At 35.7% G+C, this 14085-nt stretch overlaps 1 protein-coding gene across 1 annotated transcript in view; it reads right to left on the reverse strand.

The window, feature by feature from the left end:
* Positions 1-14085, reverse strand: part of APOOL (apolipoprotein O like) — a 110753-nt gene that overhangs the window by 1414 nt on the left and 95254 nt on the right. Inside the window, exons 7-8 of the mRNA XM_007449445.1 lie at positions 11769-11882; positions 10045-10162 (exon numbers count right to left, since the gene is read on the reverse strand). Of these exons, the coding sequence (XP_007449507.1) occupies positions 10045-10162; positions 11769-11882 (232 nt within the window). The remainder of the gene's footprint in view (positions 1-10044; positions 10163-11768; positions 11883-14085) is intronic.

Below are 14085 nucleotides of genomic sequence, written 5' to 3' on the forward strand. Positions count from 1 at the left end.
ACACCAGCTGAAAACTAGCAGAAGACCTTGGACGAAAGGACTATAAAGATCCCTTCATAACTGGGTAGGACAGAAAAAAGAAGGGAGGAGGAGGGAGAAGGCGGGATGAGACCAGCACCCTGGGGTTGGGGAGCTGAAGCAGAGAGATTCCTGAATTTGGGGAAACCCCCTCTCTGACGGGGAAATCAATTGGGACAGAAGGGAAGCATTTGAGGTGACACAGCTGATCTGTGGCAGACAGGACAGAGTAAGAAATACAGATGGTCCATACCATGGCCCTACATACCCCAGACTAGGACATGTGTTCACAGGTGTGCAAGGGGGCTGGGAGTTGGTGCGTGGGGATTGGAGAACAGGTCCAGAGCGAGAACTGCTGTTGGCTGTGCAGAGACGGACTGAGGAGACAGGAAGGAGAAAATCCACAGCAGTGAATGCCTATGGAGGAAGACCAGACTACCATGGAAGCAGGGCACTATTGCTGAGTCACATGTAAGTGGAGGAGCCACTATTGTAGCCTCTTCCCACATGCCAGCACCTGACAATGACAATAAAAGAAGCCTGCTCAGGGATGGCTCCTGTGCACTGGCTGCTGAGCAATAAAAAAAGCCCCTTTAGAGCTGGCCCTCACGCACTGACTGCAGGGTAATAAAAATAAAAGCCCTTTCAGGGCTGGCCCTCACACACCTGCTGCTGGGTGCCAGAAAAACCCCGGCCAGGGCTGGCCCTCATACATATTACGCTGGGTGCCAGAAAAGGCCCTCACTAGGGCCATATCTCTTTTGCCTGTAGCTGCTGGCTTCCCTGCACATTTGGTGCCACCAGGGCTCCTGCAATCCAAGCAGTCATACCACCTCTGTGCCTGGTCCTCCCGGGGCTGACCCAAGAGCTCCAAGGCAGCCTCAGGACCAGACACCTGTGGGTGGACCACATGTAGAGATGGGGATAAAACCAAAGCTGAAACTCAGGGATGGGGTGACTAAGGAAGAAGACTGAAAATCTTTCCATTAGCTGTACAAGCTGCAGATTAAATCCCTGAAATCAGCTAGGTAGACCCTGCATCTATGGAATATTTGAGTAGACAGTGAGTGTTCCCACAAATGAAAATGGTCTAGCTCTGGCAGCTGTGGAATTTGGGGGCAAGTGCACACAGGAATTGGGCCAGATCAAAGTCAGAGTGGTACCCACAGGGCCCACAGCAGGTCCAGAGACCAGCACAGAGGCAGAGGAGAGCCTCTTAGGCTGTGGTTCACAGCGTGTGCAAGGACAATTACCGTGGAGACCCCAGGGAAACATAATTATTACTATTAATTTTATTATGTTTTGACTCCTTCTGTTGTTGGTTCTAGATTTTTTTTTGGTTTCTTTTTCTGTTTTTGTTTGTTGTTGTTTCTTTTTTTTTTAATCTTTTGGGATCTCTATGTTTTATAACATATTTTTATTTTTTAATATATTTCTATTTATACTTTGCTTTTCTGTTGTGTTCTTTCCCCTTCTTTTCATCTTTTTCTTTAATGTGTTTTTCTTTTTTTAATATATTTCTATTTCTACTTTGCTTTTCTGTTGTCCTGTTTTTTTTCCCTTTTTATTTTATTTTATTATTATTATTATTTTAAAATCATTTTTATAGGTTTGCTCTGTTTCCTTGCTTTATTCTTCAGTTGGCTGGCATGGCACATGCTCTGGTTTTGTTTTTAGGTTATGTGTTTTTGTTAGTTTTAATCCTAATTGTTTGATTTCATTTTTGAGTTCTTCTATTTGTCTGGTTGTTCTCTTGCTTTTTGTTGTATTTAGCTGTTTTTGTTTCTTTTATGTGTATGTGTTTCCTTGTTTCTGTTTTTGTTTGCTTGATTTTGCTTTTACCATTTCTCTAGGGTTTTGTTTGTTCCTTTTTTTCTTTAATATATTTTCTATTTTATTTTTTTATATTTGTTTCTACATTGCTTTTCTGTTGTTCTGTCTTCTTTCCCCTTTCTCTTTTTTAAATATCATTTTTGTCAGTTTGTTTTGTTTCTTTGCTTTATCTTTCAGTTGGCACTCTGCTTTGGTTTTGTTTTTTGGTTTTGAGTTTTTGTCAGCTTTCTTCTTAATTCTTTGATTTTGTTCTTGGGTTCTTTGGTTTGTCTGGTCTCTTGCTATTTGATTTATCTGGCTCTGTTTTTTGTTTTGTGTGTGTGTGTGTGTGTGTTTGTGTGTTTCCTTGTTTCTGTTTGTGTTTATTTGATTTTACTCTTTACAATTTGTCTGGGGTTTTGTTAGTGTTTTTTTTTGGAATCCCCTTTATCGCTGGGACGAGCGACTTGTGGGGTCTTGGTCCCTCGACCAGAAGTCAGGCCTGAGGCTCCAGAGTGGGAGCACTGAGTCGAGGATGCTGGACTACTAAAGAATTCCCAGCCCCAGGGAAGATTAATCACCTAGAGCTCTCATGGAGGCCTCTATCTGAATCTAAGACCCAGCTCCACCCAACTGCCAGTAGCTCCCAGTGCTGGATGCCTCACACCAAACAACAAACAAGATAGGAACACAAACCCACCCGTCAGCACACAGAAAACCTAAAGTCATACTAAGCTCACAGACACCCCAAAACACACCATCTGACACGGCCCTGCTCATCAGAGGGAAAAGACCCAGCTCCACCACCAGAATGCAGGCACCAGTCCCTCCCATCAGGAAGCCTACACAAGACACTGGACCAACCCCACCACCAGTGGCAGAGAACAGAAGCAAGAGGAACAACCCTGCAGCCTAGTGAAAGGAAACCTCAAATACTGGAAATTAGACAAAATGAGAAGACAGAGAAATATCTTACAGGCAAAAGAGCAAGATAAAAACCCACAAGACCAAATAAATGAAGAGGAAATAGGCAAAATACCTGAAAAAGAATTCAGAGTAATGATAGTAAAGATGATCCAAAATCTTGGAAATAGAATAAAGATAAGAATGTTTAACAAAGACCGAGAAGAACTAAACAGCAAACAAACAGTGATGAACAACACAATAACTGTAATTAAAAATACTCTAGAAGGAATCAATAGCAGAATAACTGAGGCAGAAGAACGGATAAGTGGGTTGGAAGATAGAATGGTGGAAATAACTGCTGACGAGTAGAATAAAGAAAAAAGAATGAAAATAATGGAGGCCAGTCTCAGAGACCTCTGGGACAACATTAAGCACACCAACATTCGAATTATAGGCATCCTGGAAGAAAAAGAATAAAAGAAAAGGTCTGAGAAAATATCTGAAGAGATTATAGTTGAAAGCTTCCCCAACATGGGAAGGGAAATAGTCAGTCAAGTCCAGGGAGCACAGAGAGTCCCATACAGGATAAACCCAAGGAGAAACACACCAAGACACATATTAATCAAACTAGCAAAAATTAAACACAAAGAAAAAATATTAAAGGCAGGAATGGAAAAGCAACAAATAACATACAAGGCAATCCCCATAAGGTTAACAGCTGATCTTTCAGCAGAAACTCTACAGGCCAGAAGGGAGTGGCAGGACATATTAAAAGTGATGAAAGGGAAAAACCTACAACCAAGATTACTCTACCAAGCAAGGATCTCATTCAGATTTGACAGAGAAATCAAAAGAGAATTCAGGACCACCAAACCAGGTTTACAACAAATGCTAAAGGAACTTCTCTGCGCTGGAAACACGAGAGAAGGAAAAGACCTACAATAACAAACCCAAAACAATTAAGAAAATGGGAATAGGAACATACAGATCAATAATTACCTTAAATGTAAATGGATTAAATGCTCCAACCAAAGGACACAGACTGGCTGAATGGATACAAAAACAAGACCCATATATATGCTGTCTACAAGAGACCCACTTCAGACTTAGGGACACACACCAAATGAAAGTGAGGGGATGGAAAAAGATATTCCATACAAAGGGAAATCAAAAGAAAGCTGGAGTAGCAATTCTCATATCAGACAAAATAGACTTTAAAATAAAGACTATTACAAGAGACAAAGAAGGACACTACATAATGATCAACGGATCAATCCAAAAAGAAGATATAACAATTGTAAATATCTATGCACCCAACATAGGAGCACCTCAATACATAAGGCAAATGCTAACAGCCATAAAATGGGAAATCAACAGTAACACAATAATAGTAGGCAACTTTAACACCCGACTTACACCAATGGACAGATATCATCCAAACCCAAAATAAATAAGTAAACACAAGCTTTAAATGACACAACAGAGCAGATGGACTTAATTGATATTTATAGGACATTCCATCCAAAAACAACAGAATATACTTTCTTCTCAAGCGCACATGGAACATTCTCCAGGATAGATTACATCTTTGGTCACAAATCAAGCCTTGGTAAATTTAAGAAAATTGAAATTGTATCAAGCATCTTTTCTGACCACAACACTATAAGACTAGATATCAATTACAGGAAAAAGTACTGCAAAAAATACAAATAGAGGGTAAACAATATGCTACTAAACAACCAAGAGATCACTGAAGAAATCAAAGAGGAAATAAAAAATTACCTAGAAATAAATGACAATGAAAACATGATGACCCAAAACCTATGGGATGCAGCAAAAGCAGTTCTAAGACAGAAGATTATAACAATACAATCCTACCTCAAGAAACAAGAAAAATCTGAAATAAACACAACCCTGGCTCTTCCGTAAAATGGGGCTTAGAGCAGTAACAATGTTAATTATTTATTTTTAGTATTCAACACAATGCACACAAAGTGGTACATATAATACTCTGTGCATGGTAAGTAGGTAAGAACAATTTTTATATTTACTTTGTGATATTAAGACTAAAAATATGTTTTTCACAAACTTGTTTTTATTTTAAATGTTTTTCAAACTCTGATTCATTTTGAAATGATTTTTCTTTTTTTACATTTGGAAGACACACCTTTTTTCCATAGAGAATTTAATTTCCAGTTTTATGATGAAAGTGAAGGGGAAAAATTTACATACAGTTATTTATTTTACACCTACCTTTTCATAAACAGTTTCTGCTTTATGAACTGGGATAGACCTATATGTAATTTCACCACTAAGTATATTTTAAAAACAGCCAGATCTTAAATAATCACTATCTATGACATTAATACAGTTCTCCACAGACAGATTTTTAACCTGGGATTCCTCTGGGGGAGGGAGGTCTGTGGATAGAATTCATGTGATCTATGAAGTTGAATGGGGAAAATTTGTCTTTATTTTCATTAACCTTTGACTGAAGATGAACGTTTTCTTCGATAATGAATGCAGGCAACAAACCACAATACTATTCACGGTACCTTAGACTTTGCCACTAACAGAAATCACAGATAATCACACTGCAGTTGCAGATATCTTGAAATATTTACACTTACTACTACTTCAAAATTATAGCCTTAATCAGATATGTTGTTAGATACTGTTGATTAACACAATTAAGGAAGCTCATACATTACTATGTATTTTAGTTTATGCATTTAAAACATTCTGAGAGGGCTTCCCTGGTGGCGCAGTGATTGCGAGTCTGCCTGTCGATGCAGAGGACACGGGTTCGCGCCCCAGTCCGGGAAGATCCCACATACCGCGGAGCAGCAGGGCCCGTGAGCCATGGCCGCTGAGCCTGCACGTCCAGAGCCTGTGCTCCGCAACGGGAGAGGCCACAACAGTGAGAGGCCCGCGTACCGCAAAAAAAAAAAAAAAAAATTCTGAGAATGGGTCTGTAGCACACAGAAAAGGTTAAGCTTAGAGGTTCTGTCTGCTTCTTTCCCAAATGCATCTTTACTGACACCTGGTGGAAGCCTTTGCTCAGTACAAGTGAAAAGTATACTACGAAATAGTTTAATCAATGTTTTTTTTTATCAAACAGATATACTATAGCAAGCATTGACAAATAATTATTTTATGTAAGTCTGAATGTGTCTAATTTTCTTAACAATGTCAACCAATTGACTAAGTTCTCTAACACTTCTACTCACTACCTTAATTTATATTCTTGTCCAAAATATGGTCAAAGGGTCAGATCACCTAAATTTGAAAGGCTCCTTTGCCTTTAGAGCTTCACCTCTCTAAATTTGTTGAAAGGCTTCAAATTTTTAGTTTATCCATAGCTTATGTCAGATATTATTAACTAGAGGAATATGCATAGAGAATTCCCTGAGGAGCTTTTCCTACAATCCACCTGCTTGGAGGCCTCACCTCTGGAGATTCTGATTTATAATTCTTGTTAAGAGTGAATTTTAGAAAAAAAAAAAAAAACTCAAGAAATTGTGATGTGGATCCCTCTGGTTTAGAACCATTCAACCTAGGTCATTTGATTTCTGCCTTTTTTTTTAAAGGGTCATCTCATGCTTTTCTGAGTAATTAAGGATTATATCTTTCCTCTTAGAAATTTCTTCATCCCTTTTGATCCAAGGCTCTCTGTCCTCCCAAAGAATTACCAATCATAAAAACTCTTCTTGAATCTCAATCCCCTAATCATTGTAATGATTTTCTTTGTACTTTACCATATTTAAATCTCTAATAAAAAACAATTTATGCTTAGTTTTTTTTAGTAGACTTTAAAAAAATCTGGTGTCATACAAACAGGAAAGGAATAAAGATATTTAAAGTTATAAAACAGCAATGAATTATTATCTCAAATAGCCATTAGGTGTTATCTGTTCACTGATAATTTAGTTCACGTCTTATCTCATTTATATTTTAAGCAAGTTAGGTACAAAAAAAATAGGACAGATCACTAATAAATTGCTGAGTGAAGTTACAAATGTTAGAGATTCTATTTTTGTTTCTTTTGTATAAAATTGGGATGATATTCAGTATTCAGCTTTTCAGTAACTGAAACACTAAAAGATATTAGTCATTGCAAAGTAGTTTCACATGCTGTTCTATTCTTTCCATTCTTTTTTCTCTCTGTACTTCAGTTTGGCTATTTTTTTATTGTTCTGTATTTGAGTTCATTATTTCTGTCCTCTTTTTATATTTGATCTGCTATTAAACCCATCCAATGAGTTCATAATTTCATGTACTGTATTTTTCACATCTAGAATATCCACTTGATTTTTTAATAGATTTCAACTTTCTGTGAAATTCTCCCATCTTTTTATCCATTTTGTTCATCACGTTTTCCATTTGACATACTAGTAATAGTTAAAGTGCTTTTCTGCTAACTTCAATATTTAGATCACCTGTGGGTCTGCTGTTATTTTTTTTCTCTTTTGTTAGTCACATCTTCCTGCCTCTTTGCATGACTAGTATTTTATTTGTATGGTGGACACCGTGTAAAAAAGAACTGAAGAAGCTCCAGATAATATCATCGGCCAGAGGGAGGGACCCTTTTCCTCTTTTAGGAAGGGTGAAGTACTTATCATCTCACTCCAATCAGGCACTGAGCTGAGCTGCAGTTATAGTAAGAGTCAGTCAACCACTGGTTCCTCCCTCCTCCTCAGGTATGATACTCTCTAGCTTCTGATTGACAGCCTGAGTTTCTGTCTCCCTCACACTAAAAGACTGTAGGAAATTTGGTTTTGCCCTTCAGGGTTTTGAGTTTGACTATTCAGTGTTATGACTTATAAAATAATCTGGGAAATATCAAGAGGGGAAGATGAGTCATGTATATATGGCACACATCATCCCTCTAACACAGAAATCAGCAAACTTTGTTTGCACAGGGCCAAAGTAAACATTTTCAACTTTGTAAACCATAAGGTCTCCATCACAACCACTCAACTCTGCCATTTTAGGGTGAAAGCAGCCACAGACAAAACAATACACAATGAGTGTGGCTGTGTTCCAATAAGACTTTATTTATTTATGGACACTGGAATTTGAATTTCATACAATTTTAACTTGTCATGAAATATTTTTATTTTTATTTTTAAACTATTTTAATCACATAGGAACCATTTGTGAAATGTACAAAAATAGTCCGTGAGCCAGATTTGGCACAGGGTCCATAGTTTGCCATCCTCTGAGAGGGACATTAATCTTGTGAGACTGTGAGAGATTTCATTCTGCTTTCATCAGATTTTGAAGAGGTCCATGTCACCAAATTTCCGAATTTGTGATTCCCAAAATAAGTTATTGGCATAAATGTATATGGATGATAGAGAACAACCAAACTCATATTCAGAGCCATGATATATAGTTGGACAGTACACCCAATTTATTCTGTATGGTGAGAAGTGGTGGCCATGGCTAGGTTCCCTAGCTAAGTAATGTGCTCCCAAAGTGTGCTCAATGACAATAAATTTGTTTATCGGCAAAATGGCTAATTACTCTAGGCCAATGATAATGATATCTTCTAACACTTACTGAGAACTTAGTATGTGCTTGACATTGTACTTTTTGCTTTACATGCAATATCTCATTTAATCCTCACAACAAGCATGTCAGAAAAACACTATTATTGTCCTCCTTTTATAGATGAGGCTTGAGGTATTAGATAACTTGCCCCAGGCAATAAAACTAGTAAATGTTGGATTTAGGATTCAGATCCAGGTTCTATTCTAAAACCTGTACTCATAATCACTACTGTTTTCTGTGTCTTGGACCTTTGGGATTGCATATGAAATGCGGAAATAGTCTCAAGGGTCTCAAGTATAATCAAATCTGAATACTATATAAGGATGAATAGTACTGGGTATTTCTCTCTTCTACATGTCTCCTTAGAATGCTTTTCATATACCACATTACCCATGACAGGCAGGCAAAATGTTCCAGAATCCAGATATGTGAAGAAAAGACATTGGCTGGGGATGGTTTGGTCCCATTGTGAAGCTGCAATATCTCCACAAAGATCTCTGGAGTTGACAGGTATTTAGAGAAATGACCAGATATATTATATGCCTGTGGGAATACTATCAACTGGGGATTACTCAGAGAGAGTCTAAAAACTGTATAACTTATCTTGATTAGAAAGGAGACGTGACAGGAAATAGTAAAACTCAAATCAGGTTTACTCAGTGACAGCTTTTATAAAGATTAAGTAAGAGAAGAGGAGGCTGAAATTAGAGACTAAACTCTGGCTTTATATTAGATAATCTATATGCAATGGAAAGAGCTGGGACTTTGGTGTCAGTAATATCTAGACTATAAACACAACTCTATTCATAAACTATAATTTTGGGCAAGTTACTTAAGCTCCCTGAGTCTCAGTCTTTTATCATAAAACAATTATCATTACATATATACCAGAGTTTTTTGTTTTGCTTTTTGGGAGAGGATTGAATAACATAACATACTAACAGCTCTTTGCACCACAGTAGTTGCTCAGTAAAGGGGAGATATTTTCATTATTCCCTGTCTCTACCTCTGAGTTGGTCCTATTTCCTTTGTAATAAGACAACTTAATGCATAGTACCATTTACACGGTACAGATAAACAAACCTACATGAACCAGTGACTGGTGAGCTTATGTGAATACACTACTGAAATGGTATTAAACACTCTTACTTTCTTTTTGATCACAGTAAAACCATGGTAGTATTTGCCTAGGAAGTATAATTGTCACTATTTGGTCCCACAAAGTATTAATTGCCTGTATCTAATACTAGCAAAGATATTAATATTATATAACTTGTGTTATTTTTACTATTTGATGCTGAAAGTTCTTAGTATCTAAACTAAATAAAACTGATGGTAGAAGAGAAGATTGATAGGGGTAGATAGCACAAGAAATGGAAACCTGATATTTCTTCTATGTAGATGTGACTCGTCATAGCCTGTAAACTGGTAGAATCCAGAAAGACACATTTTCCTCCACCTGATTAAAAATCTCACATCTATAAAGTGATTAAATGCTTCAGTCACCCAACCAGCCAGTGCTATTATTCTCTACTCTCATATGCCAAGAACTATGTTATGAGCTATGTGGCAATTAGAAAAAGTTCCACGTATCTGAGTACCTCATAACCTAAAAAGATACACAGACTACAGATATGAGAAAGACAAAACATTTATGAGGAAAACACATAAATAAGTTCAAACTACTAATTATAATACTATAAAGTTATTTAAGAAAATAATGAAAACAAAATTGAATTATTCCAAACAAACCTGAGGTGGATTCTGATTTGGTCTTTGTTTCAGAGCTGAGTTCTGTTGACAAAGGCACTGAATGTTTCAGGTTGTGAGTTGTTTTTGCAGGTATTTCTATTTCATCAGAGCTTCCTAGCTGTTTACCAAAAAGGATTTTTCTTTCATAAGTAAATCGTTTTACTAAAAGAATAAAATACCTTAAAACATTATAGCATGTGTCTTTACTCCTGTCTTACCCCTAGGTTCTTCATGACATTTTTTTCCTTAAATTCCATATATATGTGTTAGCATACGGTATTTGTCTTTCTCTTTCTGACTTACTTCACTCTGTATGACAGACTCTAGGTCTATCCACCTCACTACAAATAGCTCAAGACCTACTAGAGAATGGACTTGAGGATACGGGGAGGGGTAAGGGTAAGCTGTGACAAAGCGAGAGAGAGGCATGGACATATATACACTACCAAACGTAAGGTAGATAGCTAGTGGGAAGCAGCCGCATAGCACAGGGAGATCAACTTGGTGCTTTGTGACCGCCTGGAGGGGTGGGATAGGGAGGGTGGGAGGGAGGGAGACGCAAGAGGGAAGAGATATGGGAACATATGTATATGTATAACTGATTCACTTTGTTATAAAGCAGAAACTAACACACCATTGTAAAGCAATTATACTCCAATAAAGATGTAAAAAAAAAGATTTTATAAAACCTTCCTTAAAATAGAAATAGCCATAAGGAAAGCTGTAGCATGCTAAAGATATAGTATTGTAAATCAAAATGCAATTGGTAATAAGGCCATACATAACTTAGTTACAAACTGACTTTCTTTTGCTAATTGATTTTATGTCAATCTTGAGTTTAAATGCTATGTATCAGGGACTGAAAATTAATTCGAATGCTATCTTTACAATGTATGTGCTATAATAGTTCTTGCTGCCCTATTCCTAATACAAAGCATTAAATGTTCTCAAGTTTGAGAGTATTGGTGTCATACGAAACATGATTAAAACTAATCAATAAGGAACTATGAAATAATCTTCTATATAAGTTCAGTCTGTTTTTGGTTGATTGTTAAGAATATAATTCTGTCTTTAAGCAATAACCTGTAATGTGATTTCCACATTTTTATAAGAAAACAAACTCTTCGTTGCTTAACTCATCAAAATTCTAGTTGTGAAAATTGATTTAATGGCATAATTCCTAAAGGAATTTATTTTTATAGATATCCAAAATTTCATCTTAAAATCAAACCAGAACATGAAAAATCATTGCTTAGTCCATAGTTAATATTAATATTGCTTCCAGTGAAATGGGCTTTATGTTATGTTGTTGACTAAAATGAAAGATGTTATGATTAAGGACTCTATTCATATATTGTTGCCAAGAATATCATACACACTTTACAGAGACCTAACAGCAACATATGTCTTAGGACTTAACTCTAGGAAAAACTGTTTCTCTTCTAAGCAGTCATTTTTAGTTTTTTTTATATTACTATATACAAAATTAAGAAAATTATTATTTTTTTCATTTACTATGTATTAGGCACTATTCTTTGTACTAGGTATGTAATAATACATTGAAACTTCACAGGAAAAAAAAAGAAAATTATAGCATGCAAAGGTAGTATATTCCTTCATCTCTTTTCAATCCATCCTTGACTTCTGTCTAGGACTCTCATTACAAGCTAAAACCCACCCAAACAAAACTCAAAACCTACCTTTTTGGTCCATTTAAACTCTACCTTAGTGTTTTCTTTAGGTTCAGGAAGTGACTCTTTTTTGTTGTTTTTTGTCCACAATGATTTAACCGCTTCATAAATTTGCTGGCTTGTAGCATATGCCTTTTTCCCAGTTACCTAATTAAAACAAAAAGTGAGTCAAATAATATACACTTTTAAAAGTTAAAATAACAAATACTAAAAAATTTACATCTGGTATATTATAAGAACACCCAGGTCAGAATCAATAATAAAGATATAAATCTCTAGATCATGAGAACACAAAGCCTCATTTTCTATATCTTATATGAAAAATTATTTGCCTCATGTAAAAGGCTAAAATATATATATTTAGTACAACACCAAGAGTGAATCCTAATGTAAACTGTGCACTTTGGGTGATAATGATGTGTCAGTGTAGGCTCATCAATTGTAAAAAAATTAGGAGACTCATTAGCGCAGTAGGTAGTACACAGCCTCATAATTGTAAAAAATGTATCCCTCTGGTGAGGATGTTAACGGAGGAGGCTATGCATGTGTGGGTGCAGGGGGTGTACCAGAAATCTCTGTACTTCCTCCTTAATTTTGTCGTGAATCTAAAAGTACTCGAAAAAAATAATAAAAATAAATAAATAAAAAAATAATAAAGTCTTAAAAATGTATAGTTTGCATTCACACTGTAACGTGAATTTAAAACTGTTTAACAGGAGTTTGGGAAAGACAGTTTGAGATAACAAACAGCTGACGAGAAAAAGATTTTAAGACGCTAAAAAGTTAATGCTTTTGCTTAAATTTTTATTGCTTTCTCCAATCACAAAGAAAAATAATTAATGTATTTCTCTAGAGAATACTTTTTGGTAGAAACGTGAAATAAACAATGAACTACGAACACTAAAGCAGAGACTAGGATGCTGACTGAATTCCTGAAGCTGCTATTATGTTCATTCATATCTCTTTTCCTTTGGAAAAAATCTCTTTCTGATTCCTCCTTTCTATTCTTTTCCCACCCTTTTTTTTCTTATCGTTAAAGTAATGTTAATAGCTATTGATTTCTCAAACTTTAAAGAGGTTTTGAGGCGCTTTCTAGTTTTACACTTTCTATAAACATAAATTTTTAAAAACTATGTTTTTCTTCCTTAAATAGAAATATTTTTATTATTTTTGCTAAGTATATATCTATACTTAAGAAAAATCAGTCAATCCACTAGTAATGAAAGCCCTCTTCCTCCTCTCAGTGTAACCATTGTTAACAACTGTATGGATATTCTTCTTGAATTTTTACTCTTTTATGTTCATTATATATGCACACACATAGCATTTTAAAACAAACAGAATGTTGATACTTATACATCTACCAAAGGGATGACGTAGATCTATATGCACTGACATGGATAGAAATCCATGATGAACCAATGAATTGCAAAAAAGAGAAGAAAGAATAGATTACCAACTACAATCTCAATTATGTTTTAAATTAACATTTAAAATAAACGGCCCACACATACACTTTTTTTCCTTTTTAAACACAAATGGAATCACGTGATATATATTGAGGTATGATTTTTCAAAAGCTTAACAATATGTCACAGAGATGTTTCCATATCAGTTTATATGCCAGTAAATCTGCTTCTAACAGCCACACAGCTAGTATTCTATATGGATACATCACAATTCGTTTAACGAATCCCCTATTGATGGGCATATGGGCATTATGATTTGTTTAACAAATCCCTTGTTGATGGGCATACGGAATACTTCCCTTTTTATCCTGGCAATTATAAGCTTGCTGTAATTAGCACCCTTACACAAATAACTGGGACCATATACTGTTGTGGTATTTCCTTGGAAAAATTTCTAGATGTGAAATATCTGGATTAAAGATTATATACATTTTAATTTTTGATAATATTGCCACACTGCCTCTAGAAAGTCAGTGCTATACTGTAGCAATTTACACTCCCACCAAGAGTATATATGTTTTCCAACCCCATTTACCAGCAGAAGTGTTATGATTGTTTTAAATCTTTGTCAAATGGAAAGGCTAAACAACAGTATCTAAATGATTATTTAAATTTTAATTTATTTGACTGCTGATGAAGTTAAGCATCTTTCATATATTAGGCCATTTATGTTTCTTATTTTGTGGAATGCTTATTCATATACTTAATTTTCTTAGAGGGCATTCAACCTTTTCCTATTGATTTATAGCAGTGTTTAATATATGGAAGGATATTATTTAATCCTTTGTTAATATGTTACAAATAGGTCTTCCAGTTTTTCATTTATCCATTAATTTTGTATACGGTATACTGTAGTCAACAGAAATGTATCACTTTGATGT

This window comes from Lipotes vexillifer, unplaced genomic scaffold, assembly GCF_000442215.2.
Source record: "Lipotes vexillifer unplaced genomic scaffold, Lipotes_vexillifer_v1.1 scaffold140, whole genome shotgun sequence".
Classification (NCBI taxonomy): Eukaryota; Metazoa; Chordata; class Mammalia; order Artiodactyla; family Lipotidae; genus Lipotes; species Lipotes vexillifer.